This window comes from Perissodus microlepis, chromosome 20, assembly GCF_051167445.1.
Source record: "Perissodus microlepis isolate ML-2025 ecotype Zambia chromosome 20, ASM5116744v1, whole genome shotgun sequence".
Lineage (NCBI taxonomy): Eukaryota > Metazoa > Chordata > Actinopteri > Cichliformes > Cichlidae > Perissodus > Perissodus microlepis.
This window is the reverse complement of record NC_140480.1, coordinates 34917952-34941024: the sequence shown is the minus strand read 5'-3', so window position 1 is coordinate 34941024 and position 23073 is coordinate 34917952. Positions and strand designations below refer to the sequence as shown.

Below are 23073 nucleotides of genomic sequence, written 5' to 3'. Positions count from 1 at the left end.
GGAAAAGCGGCAAGTGCAAATGACGTCATCAGCAGGCGCCTGCAAGCCCCATTAGCGGGAATCTGACCGTTTGGAACGGGTGGGGGATCAAAGTGAGTCATTTTCTAAAACATACAGACTATTTGAAGCTTATGTTAGCCACGCTTTATCCCGGGAAATCCGGGTGAAGTATTTTAGGGCACGGAGTTAGCAACGCTGTCTGCTCTGGTTTTCGCGTTAAGGATCTGTGGTCACTTCCGGGTTTTTGTTTTTGTTCAGCCTACAGACTTTCTCGTTTAAAACGCGCCGAAACACACACACACACACGGTGTAGCTACGGCGATCAGGTCCTAACAGAATAAATGAGCGGCAAAAACTGTGTTTGTGTGGGACAGGTCAACGCTGAGTCTAACATTTGGTTTGCTCTCTTACAAAGAAATGAACAGCCTCTGATTTTTATGGTACTTAGATTTTAATGGCGTGAGACGGAACAGCCAATCACAGAGGCTGGTAAACATGCTGTGGGCTGCTTTCCTGCAGAGGGTGAAGAGGATTCTTCACTGCATTGAGGGGCTTGTGGATCAAGCACATATTTCAACCAATAACATTCAAATTAAGTTATAACTTCTATAATGGGTTTATTTTTTGGAAGGAGGCCTGTGTGTGTGTGTGTGTGTGTGTGGGGGGGGGGTTCTCTTTGGGGAGACAATAACCCGACGGACCAGTTGCACGAACCAAAACATGTATGTATATTCCAGATATCTGTAGTATTATTAGAATCATATGATTACAGCACATTTACCTCTCATCCACTTCTTTGAAGTGTCTCCCAGTCCCAGCGCACTTGTTAGCATGTTTTGGTTCGTGCAACTGGTCCGTCGGGTTATTGTCTCCCCAGAAACATTTCCATTGTGTTTTTTCCGATTTCCGTTGTGTTTTGTTTTCTTTTTGCAGCGTTTTTCTTTTTGCAAGTGTTTTCTGAAGTTGCAGTCCGTTTGGCCTCTCAGGGCCACCGTACAAACCTTCAAAACACATCTGGCAATTTTACCATTTTTAATCCAGTGATGATGCACACGACGTATCACCTCACACCATAATTTCCTGCTGTGCAAAGCTGCAAACAGAATGACCTTTGGTGACAGGCTGATCCTCTTCAGATAACAATAAACAGCCTCCCCTTCGTGTATGTGAAAGTCAGACTTTAGAAAAGTGCATGTACTGCAGAACCATTCGAGATGTGGTGCAGGGGGCCAGGAAGAAAAATGCTGTGCAGTCCAACCTAAAGAGGGACATCTGTTCACCCTACCTGTCTCCTTTATCAGGCGGTGTGTCGCTATGACGCAGAGGAAAAGACCGTCCAGCACACAGAGCTCCTCTCAGAGAGTAAGTCCTTCGTTTCCACCACAGAAGAAATTCTTTTCACTTCGAGTGTCTGCACTGTTACAGTAATGAGAGGTGCTAGGGTAAAGTGGTGAACGCCTTTGTATAAACTCAAGATCACGTCCAGATCAAACCACAGCAGCTGGAAAAAAAGCAGCCCATGCAGGAAAAATGATTCAAACTGTGAGGGCATATGTTAAATAATTATTACACCCACTCCACGTGTCCCAATGATAGGAGCTTCAGCATCATGGGATATAGAGTTTGAATTAAGTGCAGTAATTTGATGTCTGTGATGCAGAGGGACAGAAACAAGCTCCAGCTCTCTGGATGTTTGCTCTGTCTTCACTGGAGAAAATGTTCTGCATGGTTTCTTAAACACATGCTGAGAAACATCAGAGATGCTACGAGCAGAAACCGCTGAAGCAGCTGGACGAACAGGCCGGTCCCTGATGGCGGTGAGGTGGTCTGAATGGTCACTTTATTGGGAAACCTTCCACATCTTCAGCGGGGTACCTCAGGGTCATCGGCACTTTGCCCAAGTCAGGGGTCTCAAACTTAAATCAGCTGTGGGCCACTGCTGGCACTGTCATCTCACCGTAGTGTTCAAATAGTACAAAACAAACAAGAAGAAATCACACAAATATTTCCAAAAGTGTTTGTTTTTTATTTTAAATATTGTATAACAAGACAAAACTGCAAACTAACCGAAACCTTTTATTGAACTACCAAACAAACACACCTGTCCTCTTTCTGGACAGGCACATTTTGTCATATGTAACAAAATACAAACACAGACAAGTGTTCACATTAGTTTGTGACTCGCTGAACTAACACAGCCGATCCCTCAGCATGTTTGTGCTCTCTGCTCATATCACCTTCATAATAAGTCATTTAAAGAGCTTATTTTAACATTTCACTCAACAACAAACAAATCCTCCCCAACAGAAAAAGTCAAACTGCGTTATATTTCTTCACATCAATATTTGAGGCCTCGGCAGAGCAGCAAAGGCAAGATTAGCTTTGACCTGTGGAGGGTTCAAACTGCAAGCTCAGACCAACCATAACCATCCTGAACTGGTCTCGGCTGCTGGATCGCTCTTCCCAGTGACTTTTTTAAAGTTGCGTGGGCTCCAAGCCGACCTGCTGAAAGAAACTGCGCTGACGTTGCCGGGAAATCAGAGCAGCAAACTTTCATAGGAAAGGAGTGTGAACGTAGCGTAGTGACTGATGCAGTCAGATGCTTGGGGCAGCATGGAGCCCAGGAGCTCGTTGACGCTGCTGCTTCTCTTTGAAACCTAATAGCTTTGATTGGTTGGACTTGATGGTTTTTGTGTTGACCCTCTGGAGGTCTGTGTGTTTGGCGATTATTGCAAGAACCTTATCGTGTCTCCATCTTCTCCCAGAGCTTTTAGACAGCCAGGTGATATAAGTCAAAGTTACCGTACAGAAAAATAATCTGAGGGTGTCAGTGAGTTTCACAGATACTGACTCCATGTACATTTTTCCCACGTAGAGACACACCGGCAACTTGGTGGCTCAGGATGAGGATGACGATGCGACCTTCACTCAGCCGAGTACGTCACAGGTGCAGAGAGGGCTGGAGAAGCTCACACCTGCACAGGTCGACCAAAAGGTACAGAACAAGGAGAAATCCAGAGTTTGATTCTTAATGATCAGTAAAATGTATTTAAATTTTTTTTCTGTCACTCGTCTGTCTGCAGACTGCTGAGGTGGTGCAGTACTTCCTGGTGAAGGACCAGAAGAAGATGCCTGTGCGGCGAGCAGGTACAGACAGAGCAGCCAGGGAGCGTTTGAATACATGGCAGCTTTCCACTGAAAAACCCTCTGAGGTTTATATCAGCTGAACTGTGAAATCAAACGGGAGTAACAGTTAAATTGAGTGCTAAGGAACAGAAGTGTGCCACGAAAACAGAGGCTGCTTCAGTTTGTTTGAAAAAATCAAAGTGCTCAGTGTGTCGTGTCGGGCTCTGACGAAGACGTTGTGAGTCTGAGGCGTTTTAAAACCTTGCTCGCAGCCGTGGATGTCCCAGACACACGTATAAAGCACAGTAATGAAAGATAACGTCTCCTCTGTGCCGTTTCAGACCTGGTGAAACATGTGGTGAAGGATTACCGAAACATTTACCCCGAGATCCTAAAGAGGGCGGCGCGGACGTTTGACCAGGTTTGTAGAGTCAGAGATGATCGGCGTCACGATTTGCAAGTGAAACTGTCTCAGCGCTGCGCTCCTCTGTCCAGGTGTTCGGCCTGAAGCTGGTGGAAATCGACCCTAAAAATAAAATGTACATATTGGTCAATAATTTGGAGACGCCTGACAAAGCCTCGCCGGTCAGGTGAGTATTCATGCATATATTCATAAACCGGGGAAACGAGTGTCTAAACATCAGCAGTACAAATGTTTGTGTCCTTGTGTGCGCTGTGTGGCGTCTGAGAGGTCTTTAACTTTAAGCTTCAAGAAACTGTGGGCAGAGACTGCAGCCCCATCTAGTGGTGACATCATGTGTTACATCACAACCTGAACAGTTAAACGCTGAGGCCGAGCAGCTGGATTCAATTATTGAATACCCGCGTGTTTTATACTCTGACACAGCCAACATCAGTCCGTCATCAGAAAACCTGCATTTGTGTAACAAGTGTCTGTTTCCTGTGGCGCGTAGGAGCCCGTCCAATCCAAAGATGGGTCTGCTGTTAGCGATCCTCAGCGTCATTTTCATGAAAGGCGGTGTCGTCAGAGAGAGTGAGTTTCAGTCTTCCTTAGATAAAACAAAGGCGAGTTGATCTGTGGAAGGACACAAGTTTGACACGTTTGTCTTCCCTCGTCGTACAGATCTGATCTGGAACACTCTGAGGAAGCTGCGCGTGGACCCCGGGTGAGGCCACGCCCCTCAGTCGGCGCCCAGCTGCCCGTTAGGAGTCGGCACAAATCTGAATTTAAACGTTTCTGTTTGCTGTGCGCAGAGAGAAGCACGAGGAGTTTGGTGACGTGAGGAAGATGGTCACCGACGAGTTTGTGCGTCAAAGGTAGGAAGCAACCCGAGTCATGGGCTCTGTCACCGTGGTAACCGGGTCACTCTGGGGTCAGCCACAAATGATCAAGGACAGTTTAAAGTTCTGATCAAGATGTGAAGTTATTGCGCTTAATTGGATGTAATCTGATTACCCGATAGCATGTAAACCCTCCCCCACCTTTGAAAGCACAGGGCAGGTGTGAAGTACCTGCGTCCTGCAGTCTGACGATGGCTCAGGCTTCTAAAGGCACCGCCGTGTAAGCAGAAGGTCGCGGGTTCGAGCCCGGCAGGGTCGCTGTAGTCGTAGCGCACTGGTGTGTTCAGAGCCAGCGTCTTTCAGACCGTAGACTCTGGTTTATACCACACCACAGAGCAGCAGGAGGGCGCAGGAGGCCAGAGCACCACAGCACCGTGCCTGGACCAGCTCCTCCAACATTCCCAAACTTTATGCCGGTCAGAAAACCACGTGTTGTGTTTCGCTTCGCATTTCTTTGACATTTTGTCTTCAGTTACTTTTGTGCGTCTGTTTTCGAACGATGCATCGCTTTCCTACAAAAACAGGCTGCAGTGGATCATAAAGGGCTTTTTTTCCTTCAGCGTTTGTTGTTTTTCGCTGTATTGTAATTCATGTTTCCAACCTGAAGACTCAGACTTCCTTGGTATGTGCTGGCAGCGTCACTGATGTTTCATAATGATTATTTAACGTGATTGCTCCTCAGCCTGGATTAAAAGGATCTGTTGATGTTGAGTTTCTTTTTTAAAAGTGGTTTTCATCAAAATGTAAAAGGAAAGAAAAAAGGTGTGAAATTTTCATTTACCCTGAAATTAAACCCACAGCTGTCAGTGGAAGCAGGCACAACATCTGTAAGTGAACCCGGTTGATAAGGATTTAAGACTCATAGATATTTGGAGACTGAACAGATTTATCGGCTGAATTTATTTGTTATTGTCACAGGTGGTGGACGGCCCATCTGTCCCATCAGCACTTATAATGTGGCTGATGGGTTTTCCCCAAAGTCTCTTTACTGCTTTAAGTTTCCATTTATCTGCAGTTTCATATATCAGCTCATAAATAATCAGGTGGGCGATCGCAGGTCCTGTTGGGAGGCCTCGACTTCTGTAACCAGATGTGATGATCAGCAGCGATGCTGGACGTTTCAGTTCGCCCGACCTTAGTTTATAGGAAGATCATGTTTTATTCTAGAAGATGTGAAGAGCAGCTCGCTGCTCACGTTCAGTTTATATCGACTTCCACACTCATTTACTTAACATCTTTTCTGTTAATGCTCAGTTTGATTCCTGTGTTTGTGCGTGCGTGTAGGTACCTGGAGTACGTGCGGATCCCTCACACGGAGCCCATTGAGCACGAGTTTCGCTGGGGTCAGCGCGCCGACGCAGAGGTGTCGAAAGCCAAAATCCTGGAGTTCATGGGTGAAGTAAGTTTGCTGAGCAGAGCACGCCTACACCTGCAGATGAAGCTGTGGCTACTAATGATGGTTTTTTGTGTCTGATCTCAGCTTCATGAACAGGACCCTAAGACCTGGACTCAGCAGTACAGACAGGCCCACTCCCTCCCCAACTCCAGCCAGGCCTCCAGCAGCAGCAGCAGTCAGAGATAACCACCTGACAGCTTCTCCTGCCTTCTTTTTATTTATCGTGTGTGAAAGAGAAGCTGCACCAGCAGCGTTTTGTAGACTGATCGTGTTACAGTGTGAATCCCGGTTATATTAGAGCCTCGTGTTGGACCCGTGTGAGCCTCTTTAATTCATTTTAAACATGAGAAAAAAAACACAGATGTCCAGTATCCATTTAGATTTTATTGCCTGGATTTTAACGTAACAGCAGGTTTTTTTTCACGTTTATAAAATAAAGTTTTTTATAATTGATCCAACAACAGTGATTGCATTGATTTGACTGGTTGCTGGTGACACAGCGGCACGGGGGCGGGGTTACTCTACGAGTCTGGTTTAAACACAGAATTACTGTTCAACACTGCAGGTTTGCTACAGTAAAACTGGCTGTCACACTGTGAAAATGAGGATCCCCTGAGGTGGTTTGATTTTCTATTGCTACACCCGGTGATTCTGCACAACTCAGAACATAATGCTCCACACCAGCACACAGAGGCCTCCAATCACATCTGAGTAATAGTGTTAGTCGGTATCCAGGTTTACTGGTATCATGAACCTGGCTCACCTAACTACAGCATATCACCATGGTAACCTCGATTTAAACATGCCCTACTCTGGAAAATGTGCAGTTTTTCTACAGTTTCTCAGGGGAGCACATCCCTAAACTGCAGGCTTTGAGGTATATTTAGTCTCATTAGCTTATTGATCCTGTATACTATTATTAAGAACACCTGAAGGTGTTAACACGGGTGGTGCGACTCCTTTTGCAAAGTGGCTCTAACCAGAAGCCTACGCAGGTGTTTGGCTTCACTATTATCATGAAGCTTATTAATTCTGCAGCGTTCATTAGCAGCACAGTTTTTAGCGTTTCATCCGAGCAGCAATCCGATGCTTGGAACCACAAACGCAGTCCCTCGAATGACCACAGGATGTGGCCGTTTTGATTCCAGCATCTAACTGATGCTTTTATTGATCTTTAGTGACTTTTAGTACGACACCAGTCTGTGCTGCCTGTAATGAACCACTCGCCCTCCTAACATCAACCTGCCTGTAGGTGAGTTCATGATACCAGTGATCCTGGATCAGCGAGTCCAGGAGACAAAGAGCAGGACTACAGCGGACGGACACATCATCAGGACCACGAACAGTCAGTGTAACTTCACAGAAAAAAATAAAAAAGATGCACCAGACCTCCCTCCCCCCCTAAAGAGTGTGGGGTGCATAGAGCAGTCATGGATTTTGTGTTTATGAGGCACATTGAGGTATCGGGCAGTTACAGGACCAGCTGTCCCCTCATGTTTTACGCAGGAATTATGGGTCGTGTGCTTTGAAGGCCTCATTTCTGTTTTATCTTTTACAATGAATAATACTGAAAACTACCAAAAACCACATTCATCCAAACACTGTCAGCCAGTCCTGCTGAATCCAATCACCGACCCCTCAGGTTATATTCCAGTCGCCTGTGGATATCCGGGTAGGGATCGTTTTCCTCCATCTTTTTTTTTTTTTAAATGAACGCGGGCCGTTTAAAAAGAGATATTAAAACACTAAACTATCATCACAGTTTCTGAACAGGCTGAAGGTAATCAGAGCTGAGGCTCGCAGAAGTCCCGAGGCGCAGACACGGTAAAAACATGGATGCGTCTACCTGCATTCTGTCTGAAGGCCACCAGGTGGCGATAGCTGGGTTCCAGTTTTATAGGTGTTTAAACTGCTTTCTGTCTTGACTTTGTTTTAACTCTTTTTTTTTCCTGATGATCATCAAGTGTTTTCTTGTTGTTTTAGAGCGCGTGTTCTGGGTGTTTTATCAGCATCGAGGCGCCAAGCACACGACTCAGGGAGAGTTTATTTCCGCCCTGGAAGAAGGCCCACGGGCGTGATGGTGGAAGTCCTGCTTTAATGGGTGAATGTGGCTTTAAGAAGTCGATTAGATCAGAATAGAAATGTTGGTACATTTACCACCAGAGCAAACGTGACGGTTTTACTGCCAGGAATAAAAACTTTTTCAGCAATTCTAAAAATCATATCAACCTGTCCTTTAAGGATCTTTCAGCTTCGCTTCTGTAACAACGCTCTACTCGCTGACGGTAACCAGCACCACGTGTTCGGTATGTCAGTGTGGACAGTTAACTTCCTACAATGACGGTTCAGACTGACACCGGTTACAGCACAGGTACAGGTGAGGAGGAGTCGAGGAGGGAAAACGGTAACGCAGACCCCCCGGCACATGTTCAGCACTACTTTGTTTTTTTCACAGTAGAAAAGACCTCTTCTTCATCCGGCCTCGGCCCTGCGTTATAAAGTGCATCGACATCGGAAAGAGGCTACCACAGAGAAATGTCTCATTTTCAGTGTTGTGAAGCTTCAAACTGTCACAACAGCAACAATCACAACAGCGATGATCTCTAAGATTACTTAAATTAAAAAACAATAAAAGGCCACTTTCCATCAGTGAATAAAAACGAGCTCCCTGCCGTCCTCCTCTAGATGTGTTCAGGGACCGTCTCCAGGGCCTCGGCCGGGTCTCGGTCCACGTCGACGTTCTGGGAAAGAAAGTCAAACTGAGTCTGATGCACAGTCGCAGCGCTTTGAATCAATGCAGGCTGCTTCATTTACTGATGTGTACGACACACACACACACACACACACACACACACACACACACGAGCAGCACCAAGTGTGCGCGGTTCCTCTGCACCTCGGTCAGTCTCAGGTTTCGTTAACTCTACGACTTGTGTTCAGCCGTTTGTGTTTAAAAGAAGAAATCATATTTCATATTTACCACCGGCTTGTCTCTGTGTGTGTTGACGGCCTCGATGTTCAGGAAGACGGATTCCACTTTGCAACCTGAGGGAAAAACAGACGGACGCTGTGACTGCACGTCGTGACTTCTTCCACCAGCACGCCGTTCAAAAATGACTTTCATCATCTTACTTTGTGTTTGCTAGTTTACGCTGCAGAGCTTGTTTCAATGCTACTAACAGGGGAGGACGTTAAAGTCAGAGGCAGAAGAAGGCGAGACTGACCGTAAGCGACTGGCGTGAGTTTCAGAACCGTGTGCAGAGGACACTTCAGGTACGGCAGCTCGTCTGAACACAGAGACAGAAATGTTTGTTTATCCACAGCATGACTGCTGCCATCACACTAACCACAGAGAAATAAACTCGGGGAATCTATCGTCGTTTCTTCATTTGTTTCATTATCAAAAAAATCCTGTGAAAGATAAATAAGAAGATGTGATCTTGTACTCTCAGCGGTGGGTTCATAGGGTGATATTTATGGGAATAATTCAAAACAACATTGGTTTTAATCACCTTTCGATCACAAACATGAGCGTAAAGGCGAGCCTCAGCAAAGCCACTGCAGAAGAACACTTACTAGCACTCTTGTCCAGGAAGTAGGCCAGCAGACACCTCATGACTGCCTGGTGACAGATGACTAGAACGTTCTCCTGCCTCTCCAGCTCCATGATGACCGGCTCCAGACGCTGAACGAGGTCCTCGTACGACTGAGACACACACAGTTAGACATCAGTCACTTTGCTGTCAACGCGTGAAGCTGAACGAGGCTCCTCTTGTGATCAAACACTCGGATTTATTATCTGACTCAAAATGGGACCAGATTTATTTATTTTTTAATCACTTTAATGTTTTATTCAGTAAAACCTGAAACATGCAACAGAGACCTAAACTCATAGTGACTCCTATTACACAGCCAGAGCAGCTGCCCCCTGTAAGCAGGCTCCACACCCACCTCTCCTTTAGGGTAGCGGTAGCGATACTTGTCTTGGTCCCTCAGCGCGAACTCCTCGGGGAAATGCTCCTGAATCTCCTCGTACGTCATCTCCTCACAAACCCCCTGAAGTGAAACACACAGGAAGTCAGACTCGTCTCCTACAAATGAGCAGAAATCATCTACGTGAAGCGGCCGAGCCGTTTCTTTACGTACGGCGTCGATCTCATTGAGAGCTTTCCATTGTTCGTACTGGACTCCCAGAGCCTCTGCGGTCTGGATGGTCCTCTTCATGTGGCTCGTCCACACCTTCAGGTCGCTGATGCACTGCCCACGCATGTAGGTGCCCAGAGTGCTGGCAAACTGACGGACACGCAAGAGAAAAATCTCACTGACAACAACATGACCCGAGATCACAGGTGCATTTAAAAAAACAAAACAAAAAACGAACCTTTGCCCCGCGAGAGGAAAGCCCAGAGTCGCCTCCGATGCGACCCACGAGGTTCAGTTCGCTCTCACCGTGGCGACACAGGTAGATGGACCTCGGGGTGACGTGGATGTTCATGAGGTAGTAGACGATCCGGCTCTGAATGTGGTCCTGGACCCGGTTCACCAGGTATCTGCTGCCCACGTTGAAGATTTTAATGTAAGACAAGTTCCTGCAGAAAGACGAGGAAAAGAGACCCAAAAGTGTGTTTACGTAACAAAGACACAGATCGCCCAGTCCGAAGACGCAGGACCAACAACCTGTCACCCAGCGATGTATCAATGTGAAGCTCCTATAAAGATTTCATTCTTTAAAGTTGTTCATTTCTTCTGCCATCATATTTGTACTTCGTTACATTGTACTTAATGCACACGCATTTTGTTTTTTCTCAGTGTGATGGATGCTCAGGGACGACTTCAGGATCTCACCCAAGATTCAACCACAGACTGTCCCATTAGTGGGCAAACCGCTCAGCCTCCTGAGCCACAGTCATGTGAGGAATCCTGCCGTATTATTGGCTCGTGCAACCGCTGGACCAGCTGAGACGGACGGCCCGTAAAGCTCTCGCTCCACAATTTATTACAATTTAAACATATTGTCATATGTAATGGGCTTCAGAGGCATCAACTCAAACCAATATTGACTGTGCAGAGTGATTGATGTGATGATGATGGAGTTTAATTCCAAATTCTCTGTGTAAGGTTATTTTATGAGTTTAGCATGAACAGAGAGTGTGGCTGATCTGCCTCCACGCTAACGGTGAACCACGAGGTGTGGATGTGACTCAGAAGCTGATTTTCCACAGCAGAGGCAGTCACCTGTCCTTGGTGTCATCGAGGGGGACGTAGGTCATCGTATAACATTCGATCCTCTTCAGGAAGTCGGCCACGGCCTCCTCTTTGTCGCAGCCGGCGTAGTCCGGGCTGCTCAGCTTCACTTGCTGTTTTCAGGCAGAGAGAGTGGGAAAAGTCACGACTAAAGCAGGGCACATGCTGAGAGAGACGTGAGCTGCACGCACAACATGAAGTCTGAAACGAGCCAAACTGAAGAGAAAACAAGAGAAAAGGACGGAGAAGCTGCAGGAAGGGTTTCTCCACATGTTTTTGTTGTGGAACAAAAACCAGTCCAGGTCCTGCCAAGACACCCGCGGGCTGGCACAGCGAGCTCGGTTCAGCCCGTTCCAACAAAAACAAACTGAAAGCGCACCGGATCCCGGCTCCGAGCAGCGACTCGCCTCGGATCACTTACTTTAATATTCTCAGCGATGATGTCGGGGTCGTCACATATCGACTCCACAAAGAAAACCTGAACAGGAAGGGAAACAAAAGCTGTCGCAGAGGTTTGACGAACACATTTCTATTTTTAATAAAGAAAAAGAAAGAAAGTTAACCTTGTAGCCGTTTTCTTTGGCAAAGTTCAGGATGACCTCTCTGCGGTCCTGGGTGGTGTTCGTGGCATCAAAAACCTTCAAGAGACAAACTTAATAAGACCACACTGACCGACTTTAACAGCTGCTCACACAAGGATGTGAGGACTTGTGTTCACAGCGTTTTAGGGAGATCTGATTTGTCACTGTAATATTGTGTTTGTGTGTCCACGACAAACAAAAATGTGCTGCTGAGCGGTTTGGAGGAAACTCTGGTTTTATTTTTTTAAATGAGAAATGAACGTTTGACTCACCACCACCTGACCCTGCTCCCTGCTGATGTACTCGCACACGTCTTGGAGGGCAGCGACGGCACAGGCCCTGCGTGCAGACACAGAAACCGACACATTAATGATGTATGACACTGTCAGCAGGCGGGACTCACCCCTCACATCTTTACACGTTGGTAGGAAAGTAGGAAACAGCTTCAGACGTTCATGCTGCATTTCCACGTATGTGCACGTGTTGAGTTTCATGCACCTCAGTTATGCCAAAGAACAGCTGGACAGCAGTGAGTGTTTAAAGTCTGTTAAATACTGCTGTGGTCTGACCACTGTGAGCGCTACAAAAGCTCATCTTCTCTGCAGGACATCAAATGTATTTTTTGGTTTCCACGTTTTCATCTTGGAGCGTGATGGAAGGTGAGCAGCACTGTGGAGTGTTACAGGTCAGTGTGACCGACTGAAGAAGCCGTTATTCCAAGAACCTGAACACCTGAGGGGCCGAGATCATGGACCGTGAGCTCTGCAGTGAACTGCTCCAGCTCCCATCTCACTTTGTGTCACAGATTATTTAAGGCCAGTTTATGACTCAACAACAAAAGTCTAAAAACAAAGTCTGAACGATTCTAACAAGCTTGAAAATGAATATTTGATACGGTCACTTCCAGTCTTTACGCCTAAACGACTCACAGCTCAGGTACAAGAACTGGACTGAAAACGGGAGAAAAAGCAGCAAATGTCCAAACAATAACTTTTAAAGACCTTCAGAGAGTTGGACTCGTATTGCTCGCGAGCACTTTAAAAATGACGACGTAGTCTGGCTCCTCTGAAGCAACACGCTGTGGGTTTCAAAAACACAGCCTCACACACTAACACCTTAATGCTGAGGTGTGGCACACGTGCAGCTGAGGGCTCGTACTTGCGGATCTTCATGGCCTCCTCGTTGTCGGGTCTGAAGAACTCGTAGCTGTTGTAGGAGCACGTGGCCTGTCTGCGGTACTGCCCCACATTAAACACTGGAACACAGAAAACACAATCCTGCTGACACAGTGACAGGGTCTGGATCCAACAGTAGCAATGAGCTAACAACGCTCAGAGATTAGAGGTGAGACTAAACTTACAGCTAAACATGCTAATGAGGATGCCATCTGCTGACTTTTAGCAGTGACCATCACAGGTTAGGAGAACGAGCCGTGAAGGATTATAACAACACAAACAAGGAGCAGTAACTGTGGCTGACAGCAGCACACGTTCTAACCCACGATGCTTTCAGACGGCTGAAAAAGACCAAACTGCAGTTCCTCTAACATCCAGCAGAAGCTCCAGCAGTCAGTCCGTCCCCATAAACCCGGGGTGGGCAACTCCAGGCCTCGAGGGCCGGTGTCCTGCAGGTTTTAGATGTGTCCTTGATCCATCACAGCTGATTCAAATGGCTAAATTACCTCCTCAACATGTCCTGAAGCTCTACAGAGGCCTGGTAATGAACTAATCATGTGATTCAGGTGTGTTGACCCCGGGTGGGATCTAAAACCTGCAGGACACCGGCCCTCGGGGCCTGGAGTTGCCCACCCTGCATAGACTCCCATGTTAAGACTTCTGCTTCGGTCTCTAAACACAAGCTCTGCTCCATAAAACCGTACAGCTTCACTGTGAACAGAACAGCAGATGGAAAACTCGTGTGGAGAATAACAGATTTTTGCACTGATGAAGAAGAAAGATAAATGATTTTTTAGTATGTGCACAGCTTACAGCTGTTATGACCGAGGATGGAAATCTCCTTACTATCATTTAAATGTCATCAACAGACTCATCAGATCCATGCTGACTGTAATGAACTTTTTAGATCCTTGAAATCTGACAGTGTTAGGATCCTCTGAAGGATGTGCTGCCAACATGTTGGTGTCAAATACCGCAGAGCACCTTCAGAGTCCCGAGGAGGCCTCAGCGCCCTGGAAGTGTTTTGGCAACACACAGCAGACCAAATAAAGTCCGGACAGCCAGAAACGCCTCGGCCAAAAAGTTCCTTTGCTCTCATCTGCATCTCTGTAACACGCCTGTTTATTCACAAACCTTTGACCTGAAAAACTTTATTACTCTGCTGCTCGGTCAGAGCGAGCGCGTCTGTTTGAAGGTTTACAGAAATCACTCCAACCTGCATCAAACAGCACCTGCGAACATGAGCTGCGTTACATTAAAGAGGAACAGCTCACACTAACAGATGTGTTTCCATCTGTGTGACGACGGCCTGGTGTGTCAGTTTAGCCGCGCGCTGGCAGCCGATACCTTTGGTTTTGACGCCGATCCAGTTCAGGTACCTGGTGAGCTTCGTGGAGATGTAGGTTTTCCCTCGTGCCGGGAGGCCCACCATCACGATCATGGTCGGGGAGTTGGTGAACTGGGGCACCGAGGCTGAAACGCACAAACACAAAGGCGGTGACTACAGGTGACCAGCGCAGGTGTCCGAGGAGGAAAACACACCGACGTCTCAAAGAAGCCGTAAAACTTTTACCATCTGAAGTCTGATGTGTTTGAAATGTTCGTCAGTCTTATAAATACTGACACAAACCTGCAAAATACTCCAGCTACTACATTACAATGCTAGCATCTCTACAGATGGCCCCGCCCCTCCCTGAGCCTGTCGGAGGTTTCTTCCTGTTCAAAGGGAGTTTTTCCTTCCCACTGTCGCCAAAGGGCTTGTTTAAAGGGGACATATGGTTGTTGGGTGCTCTCTTAATAAAGAAATACATTTAAGTAAATGTTTATAAATTAATTTCTATGTTTTTTGTGTAAAAATGTGTCACAGACATTAGAACTACTTCATTTTTATTTCATTCGTTTCTTTGAAGCCTCGGTCCGTACGATCCTGATCTAAATGTTAAACGGATGTGAAAAGGTTAAGTGGACGGAGCTGAAGCCTGGCTGTGAAGGAGAGGCAGCAACCACACAACGATGTTCGGCTCATCTCGTAAACAACGTCTGACTGCACAGCTTTCTTTCTCTGACGTCAGTACATGTGTACCACGGAGGGTTCGAGCTGGACTAAATGTTATTTTGGTGATAAGAAGGAACACCGTCTGACCGCGAGTCATTTTTCAGAGTCACAGGCTGTAATCTTTCCTCCCACAGACACACGTTCGCCGTACAGGAAGGAGGTGATTTTAAGCTCATGGCGAGCTTCTCTCTTCTGTCATCGCTTCAGTTTCATCTGTTTGTTTCCCAACCTTTCTGCACTTTACTGTAGTTTAAGTAGGAAGTGCAGCTGAAGTCAGTGTGAAGTTTACTGTTGTTCTTTGAAATACGTTTTCTTCTCATTTACTGTGTTTTTCTTTTTTTCCTTCTCCCACATCAGCACTGATCTCATTTCTTTGATTTCTGTTTTATTTGCTGTCGTTGGCTTTTGTAAAGCACGCTGTGTTTGTGTGTCTGTTGTATAGAAATACATCACACCTGATTACTGATTGAAAATGTGGAGTTAAGACCATAAATCACCCTAAAACCACTCAGACCCATCTTGTGACATCTCCACAGCTCCAACCGCAGGCTGCAGACACACTGACTGCACAGATGAAGCAGTCACAGGGGAAATGTCACTCGTATTCTTGTGCTTTTACTTTGGTAAAGGATCCAAATAAAAACTTTAGCACTCAGAAAGCAGCAGTGAGGATGATGGTGGTGGTGAGGAACAGTGAGTTTCCTCTTCAGGTGTTTGCCTGCTGCTGTCGCCCCCCCTCGTTGTTAGGCTGCCCGTTTAATGCTTACAAAGCTGCAAAATGTTAACACGTCTGAGTGAAAGCTTCAGGGAAGATCTGAGAGAACCTGACATTCGTTTGTTTCTTCTTCTGACAGCTGCTCCGTGTGGGATCTTACTTTCAACAACCCTCTGCATGCACTCAGATATATACAGACGTCACATCAGCAGCAGAAATGTGGACTTTACAGCAGAGAATCAGCAGCTGCACGACCGCTCTGCTGCCTTGCTCTGAGGTCAGAGTCAGACACTCCTGCACTGATAAGGTTATAACTGTGTGGTGGGAATTTTTTCCCTTAGTCGGGGGTGAAGATCGGAAAATTGCCACCCAACCCATTTTTTCTGCGCTGCCGGTTAAACAGAAACATGTGGTCCTGACGTTTGATTGGGCGGGCAAAACGCCCGTTCGGGCAGGCTGAGCCTCGCCACACACACTTGTCCAAGTCCACCAACAGCCTAGTTTTCATACTTTGTAACTCTTCCTTCAAAATATTTTGTTATTGTGATTCTTTAGATGTTTAGTTTCACTTTGTACTTTACAAAATTCTTTAAATGCACATTTGTCGTGTTATTTTTGACGATCTGAGTCTGTCTGACCGCACGCAATCACACAGCGACCCTTTAGGGTGAATGGCCGTCAGGACACACAGACACACACAGACACACACACCTGGTGAATCCACATAAGCTGTTCAGAAGAAAACGCACAAGTATCAGCATGTCAAAGCAAAACAAGGCATCACAGCGCAAACCACGTGTGCGTGTGCACAGACACACACACACGTGGTTTGCGCTGTGATGCCTTGTGCGTGTGCTGCATGTGTGCGCTTGTGTACTTACAGCCTCGCCGTCTGTTCAGCCTGCTCTGCATCCATGGACCCCAGGTCTTCTCCAGAGGATTCTGAGTGAGTGTTTGCGACATGGCTTCAACAGCCAGGTGAGCGTCTGTGTGTGAACCTCTCCTCTGTATCTAAGCTGTGTGTGTGCGTCTGTGTGTGTGAACCTCTCCTCTGTATCTATGCTGTGTGTGTGCGTCTGTGTGTGTGAACAGGAGGACGGGATAAAGGCGCTCTCCCAGCTGTGTTCAGATTTTGAACTTTCTCACACCACATCAGAGTGGGAGGAGCTTCAGCAGCACTTCAACAGCGAACACACCTGTTTGGTTTGTGGCAGAGGATGCGGTGCCTCTGATTGGTCGGCTGGCCTGTCAGTCAGTAAAAGACACTACGATGAGGTCATCCACCAATCACCATGTGCTGCAGTAACCTTTGTCCCGGCACACAGGAAGTGGTGTAACGTGACAAATGGGTAACAACCATGCTGAGCGGCTCTATTGTGATTCTATCAGCTGACACCCAATGAAAGCAGCCGAGCCCTGTGTGTGTGTCACATGACCTAGGTCTTCATTAATATCAACCATGTGGGTGGTGACTGACTTGTTTGTTGTATTTAAATCCAGTCCTGAGATAACCACACACACACACACACACACACACACACGCACGCACACACACACACACACACACGCGCACACACACACACACACACACCTGAATGTAATTAAAAAGGAACAAGAGCAGAAAATCCAAACTGCTGCTGCACAAATTCATTAAATGCATTTTAAATGTAATTATTAGAGGCAGTCATGTTTTTGCATGTGTGGAAAACAGCTTCTACCAAACAAAAACACTTGAAGAAACGAGCAGATCAGACTGAAATGATCAGACTGTGCCTGGACATCCTGACCTTTCTGCGTTAACGATCATTAATCCACCTTCACGTGACTACAGTGCTGCGCATACGTCTTGATTTTGCTTCCAAGGAGCCAAACCTGTTTTTTTCTCTCCCATTTTCAGTCCACTCCTTGTACCTGACCATTTTCAGAGGAATGTTTTAACTGCTGACCAATGAATCATTCAATGAACCCAACTCCAGGCACTTTACTACTACTCATGTGTCACAAAACATGCCAAAGACTACACCGTTTGACATGCATAAAACAGTATTTTTGCACCAATGAACAAATTTCCAAAGAGCTATTGGATAAAATCTTAGCATATCTAAGCAAAGTGTTCAGTGTGTCGTTAAAAAATTAAAGAAATAAATGAAGAAACCGGAGAATGGAGGACAAACCTCAGAGGAGAGGCTGAGGTAGGGCTGCACAGTTACAGCTTAACTGATAATCGCCATCATTGTGATCAATACTGAGACCACAATTATTTGTCACGATTAACAAAATGTGTGTTACACTGTAAACAAATCTCTGCATTGCTGTAAAAGACTCTGGTGACCTCAGCACGTCTGAGCTGCACTGCATCGTTGGCTTTAATGCATTAATTATGTTAATGGAGTCCCTGCTGATGGAGTCCCTGCTGATGGAGTCCCTGCTGATGGAGTCCCTCAGCTGGCCGAAGAAGTTGTTGTTTGTGCTGCAGACACAACTCTGCAGCACTCTGTGCATGTGATGCCTTCATGTTTAACATCAGCTGCCTTAAAATGAAGTATTACCAAACACCATGTCTGCAGTGCCACACACAGATACATTTTCAGTGTTACTGCTCCAGGCATGGAGCAGGGAAAGGCTGTGATTGGCTCATATAGACGAGTGGTCGGCTGCTTATTTAGGGAGCGCCTGGCTTGCCTTTGCTTTGATGGCTCATTTAATTCTGGGACATCAAATACAAGTAATTGTGCAGCCCTCGGCCGACGTGTGCCAAGTTACATTTTTGGTGAGAGCCTGCAGACATCTGTGAAACACGGTGGAGGCTCTGTCATGGTTCAGGCTGCAGTGGAGCGAGTGGTGTTTGCTAAAACTTCTAAATGCAGCGGCCATTTAAAGCCATCTGCAAAGCACCTGACTGGGAGTAGGAGAATACCTGCAGTAAAAATATACCCGGGCAGGAAAACAGAGTGAAACACTGCCATCAGACTGGGCTCCACAGAGTCCACACCTCAACCTTATTACAGCAGTGTGGGATCATCCTGACGGAGAACAAAACAAAAAGCAGAAACATTCTGAGAAGAGCTCCTAACGTCCTTCTAGAAGCCTGAAGAGAAATGACTGGAGACACTTAAATGACAGAAATCTGCCTGAGAGAGTTCAGACTGCGGAGAAATAAAGGCGATCATACCAAAATATTCATTTTACATTCACAGAAATCTGTTTTTGCCTTGTATGTTTTAATCCCACACATCTTTTTGAACATGCTTCAATAAATCCTTACATCCATTTTCCAGCAGAATACAGAGAAATGAAATTGGCTCACGATTGTTGCACGGTACTGACCGTCATTCCTTTGCACGTTAAGCAACATTAAAAAAGTTTTCCCTTCGTTATCCCAGTTTATCTCCTTTCAGCAGACGGCTCTTATTTACAGTCGAGTTAGCTCCTCCTGTCCTGCTCTGTCTCACAGAGTGACGCAGACAGACAGACGGAGGGAGGAGGAGGGACGTTATAATAATTATGCAGCTGAAGTCTACATGTTGCTTTACCGTAAGTGTATAAAACGGCGCTCAGCAGACATTACACCAGACGTGACGAGGGCGAGCGAGAGCGATTAAGAGGGAAGTGAGAAGGGAAACTGAGGTCTTCAGTCAGGTCAGGTCTGAACCTACCTGACATGACTGTCACCCCCCCAAAAAAACTTCATTATTAGAGACATCAACTTTTTTTGTCAAAGCTAGCGTTCAGAGACAGTAACCAACAGTGGCCACAAGATGGCAGTAAATGACAGGACGGCAGCAAACAGGCGTTACAGGCTCGCCGACAGGACGGCACGCTGTTCTGAGGAGTGAGGAGACAGAGGCTTCCACTCGTCTCCTCAGCGTGATGCTGCCATAAACACATAAAAGCCAGAACGCAAACAGAAAGCTTATCTAAGGTAAGACCAACACGTGGACCAACACACAGCTCAAGGCGAGCATCTTCAGATTAAACACCCGTCACACTACATCCTGTTACCGTCCTTGTTTGCACGCTGCAGCAGACACGAAGCTTTGTACAGAACTGAAACTGAACTCACGACCTTTTCGCTGTGAGCCAGCGGCGCTAACCACTGCACCAGTGGCCAGCTGGAGTCGTTCTGTGTGGAGTTTGCGTGTTGTTGTCTGCGTGGGTTCTCGGCGGGTACTCGAACTTCCCACGGTCACAAAAACATGGATCCATGGATGGATCACTCACTTTTATTTGAATTTTGGGGACAAATAAATGAGAGTTAAATAAAGGGAAAACATGCCATTTTAGTGGTTTGGGTCTGACTATAGCTTCTACACAGAAGTTAAAATATTAATGATGTGTATTACTGACAGAACATATAAACACAGATAAGTCAGTAAACATAAGCAGCTCCTGCAGCGAGAGGCAGCTGATGTTTACTCTGCTGAAACTCCCAGTGAGCAAACAGGAGCTGGGTCACATGTGAAACGCACGTCTGCTCAAGTCATCAACAGCTCAGAGAAGTTGAAGTTGAGCAAGAACATTTCCTACAAAGTCACGCTTCTGTTCCCACGTCACAGTTTTCTTCAACAGTGAGCCGAACACCAAAAACCAAAGAATCTGAGGTCAGAGGTCATCAGTTTTCAGTCACCGAGGTTTAAAAATGACTAATGAAGCAAACGGCTACGTTTCTTCTGCCAACTTAAAGTTTATTTTCAGGCCTGAGTACTTCATTTATATTTTAGTGGCTCTGTAGTTTAGTGGTTTACACCCAACACGGCAAAGATCCTCGGCCTGATTATTTCTAAATGACTGACGTGGACACAAACTGAATCCATCCACAAGTCAGATTTCAGTAAAAACCAGTGAAGCATTGTTGTCTTCATGCCTCTTCCTTCCTTCATGAAAGGAAGCTGTGTGAAAGGCATGCAGTGTGTCTGTGTTTTTAGTCAGGACTGAAAACTGACCAAAAATGCCTTTGGGAATTTTATCAGCTCGGAGTGGACAAAAGTCACATTTATTAGTTTAAAAAAGAAACCCACCCAGGACTGGACCAGAGACCAAGTTACAGCCACGACAGAGCAAACCAGCCAAGCATTCACTGCTATACTCAGCTCGACATAAACAGGTCTTTTAAAAGCGCTGCACACGTCACAGACGGCTCGGAGCGAGATCGAATCATGTCAACACGACAGAAACCATCACAGAGCGTCAGTCACACACGAGCTGCCACAGTCTGACCAAACACACCTCAGAGTGGAAAGACCTCCCTGCGGCCGAGCCGGGACGTGAACTTTGTCGTCATTAACTGAAGTGAAGCCAAAACCATGCAGGAAATTTCAATTTTACTATATTTTTAGACACGAGCAACATGCTACAGCCTGCTGTTGGTTTTATACATGACCACGGCCTGAAGTTTAAAAAAGCACGGCGTACATCAGTCACCATTCGTCAGGCCTGACCGCACGACGTACTGCAGATGATCCTGCTCTCAACTACATATCTGCTTCTTATCACAGGAGTGAAACCCAGCACTGACACGGTGGCGATCAAGGCCCAGACATGCTGACCATGCAGTGAGCTGTACCCACGCCACCACACTGCAGAACATCCATCGCTTACACATTGATAAGAGTCCAAAGACAGGACCTGCTGCTGGTCAGGCTGCGTTTTTATAAAAATAAAAGTGGCCGTGTGACCACGCGCTCCTCGCCCCGCAGGCTCAAAGTCGTCCACTCCTCCAGCATTAAAAGGTGCCCACTCTCGGATTTCTGCCCGCGGCCTCTCAGACAGCGGATCCGGCCCTGCATTGGCTCTCACTTCACGTGACCATCGAGCCAGACTTCAGGTGTTTTCACCAAAAATGAGTCACGTGTGCGACCTGGGGGAGGTCAGTGGTGCGTTTCTCTGAATGAGGGAAACAAACCTCACCTGTGCTCTCACACCGCACGCGCCGCCGTCGCATGGGGTGCGCGCTTTGCTCCCTGGACTCCATTCCCCACGCGGGTCGTGTCTTATCAAACCAGCAGCACCACCCAGCACATGCCTGACAGCAGCTCAAAGACCGCGCGCTGTGACATATATGCGCGCTCACAGCAGGCCCGATATATCGCAGTCCTTATATAATGTGTGTGCGCGCGCACGCTGATTGGCTTTAACAGTATTCCTGATGATGATGATGATGATGATCACGCCCTCTGCCCACTAATCAATGACATTATCAACAGTTTGCGTCACGGTGACGCGCACACAGTGTGTTGCGGGAATGAATGAAATAAGAGGAAGTGTGTGTGTGTGTGTGTGTGTGTGTGTGTGTGTGTGTGTGTGTGTGTGTGTGTTTTATTACATAACCAGGCTGCTATTCTTACATCCCGGTCATGCGCTGTGCGCGTGCCCGTCACTAACCGTGCGGCCGTTGGAACCGGAGCGTCCTCCCCGCGGCCCCCTGCGTGTCTCCTCCGGCTGCTGCGATCCGCTCTCCGTTCATCATCCCGCAGATCTGCTCGTGGCTCACCGCGTCGCAATATCTGTTTGTGTGTTATGACTCCGTGCCTGCTGCATGCAGCCACGGTGCGTGTCTCTGCCTGCTCAGGCAGCGTGGAGCCAGCCAGGCGGTGCTGGGCGGAGCGGAGAGGCCGGTCCTCGTTGTCACAGACTAACTAGTCCTGCAGGTTTAACGTCTCACGCCTCTTTGTCATCGTAAACATCAGCACGAGCCCGTGCGTTAATGACGCGCCCCTCGTGTGCCACGCCTCCTCCTCCTCTTTGTCCTTCCTGTGGGGATCGTCGTGATGCTGCGCGCGCTCTGCTCTCACCTCGTTGCCGTCATCCTGTCACAGAGTCTTAAAGGGCCCCCCCGACACTGTTACCCGAAAGGTCACGGGACTGTTTCGTGTGGAGGACGCTTGGTCACGTGCTTGTTGGCCGTTAAGGAGCTGGTTTGTTTGTCAGCGGGAATGCACCCAACCCCCACACCCCCCGACCCCCGATGGCCCCTGAGGCCCTCTGCACTGCTTTCACTTTCCAGGACAGCTGAGCCAGTCAGGCAGAACTCACCGCTGACGTTAAACACGCAAAATCTACGCAGACGGCTCGTCGCAGGCTTCTACGTCATAGAGAGTTAAAAGTCAGACCCTTTCCCATGGTGACCGTCTCTGAGCTGGACATACACAGTGTGATCCACCCGTCAGACACTGTGCCCCACATTTGATTGTCTTTAGCAGAGTCTCTCAGAAATCGTGTGGACCTGAACATGATTAATAAATCTGCACAAATACGATTACAGAGAGGATACAGGACACAATACAGGACACGTGACATCCTAAACACTTTTGCTTCCAGCATTAGAAAACAGTCCTCAGATAAAATACTGAATATCTGTCCTGCAGAGTTTGTAGATTCGTGTCAGCATTATTAATGTGTCCAACGCAGACATACTCTTCCTTGCTCCGTAGTTAGTTTGCTGGGATCTGCTCTTCCTAACTGTACATGATAATATGTGC

The 23073-nt window shown here is 47.0% G+C and overlaps 2 protein-coding genes across 4 annotated transcripts; one reads left to right on the top strand and one right to left on the bottom strand.

Moving 5' to 3' along the window:
* Positions 1–6277, top strand: ndnl2 (necdin-like 2). The gene is made up of 11 exons (XM_084917989.1): positions 1–92; positions 1302–1362; positions 2876–2995; positions 3084–3147; positions 3468–3547; positions 3622–3716; positions 4041–4120; positions 4211–4253; positions 4342–4404; positions 5713–5827; positions 5909–6277. The coding sequence occupies exons 2-11, from the start codon at positions 1315–1317 to the stop codon at positions 6008–6010; spliced, it is 810 nt and encodes a 269-aa protein (XP_084774115.1). The 5' UTR covers positions 1–92; positions 1302–1314; the 3' UTR covers positions 6011–6277.
* LOC146365054 (6-phosphofructo-2-kinase/fructose-2,6-bisphosphatase-like) lies at positions 6189–22443 on the bottom strand. 3 transcript variants are annotated; one of them, XM_084917986.1, is made up of 14 exons: positions 21977–22443; positions 14172–14297; positions 12808–12904; positions 11922–11988; positions 11632–11706; positions 11490–11546; positions 11060–11181; positions 10206–10413; positions 9971–10117; positions 9776–9880; positions 9401–9530; positions 9049–9111; positions 8805–8869; positions 6189–8565 (listed from the first exon to the last, which is right to left on the bottom strand). In XM_084917986.1, the coding sequence occupies exons 1-14, from the start codon at positions 22059–22061 to the stop codon at positions 8506–8508; spliced, it is 1407 nt and encodes a 468-aa protein (XP_084774112.1). In that variant the 5' UTR covers positions 22062–22443; the 3' UTR covers positions 6189–8505. The 3 variants fall into 3 exon arrangements, with proteins under 3 accessions (XP_084774112.1, XP_084774114.1, XP_084774113.1); XM_084917988.1 differs by lacking the exon at positions 21977–22443 and adding an exon at positions 21503–21857; XM_084917987.1 differs by lacking the exon at positions 21977–22443 and adding an exon at positions 16477–21469.
* Between the last annotated feature and the right edge of the window lie 630 nt (positions 22444–23073).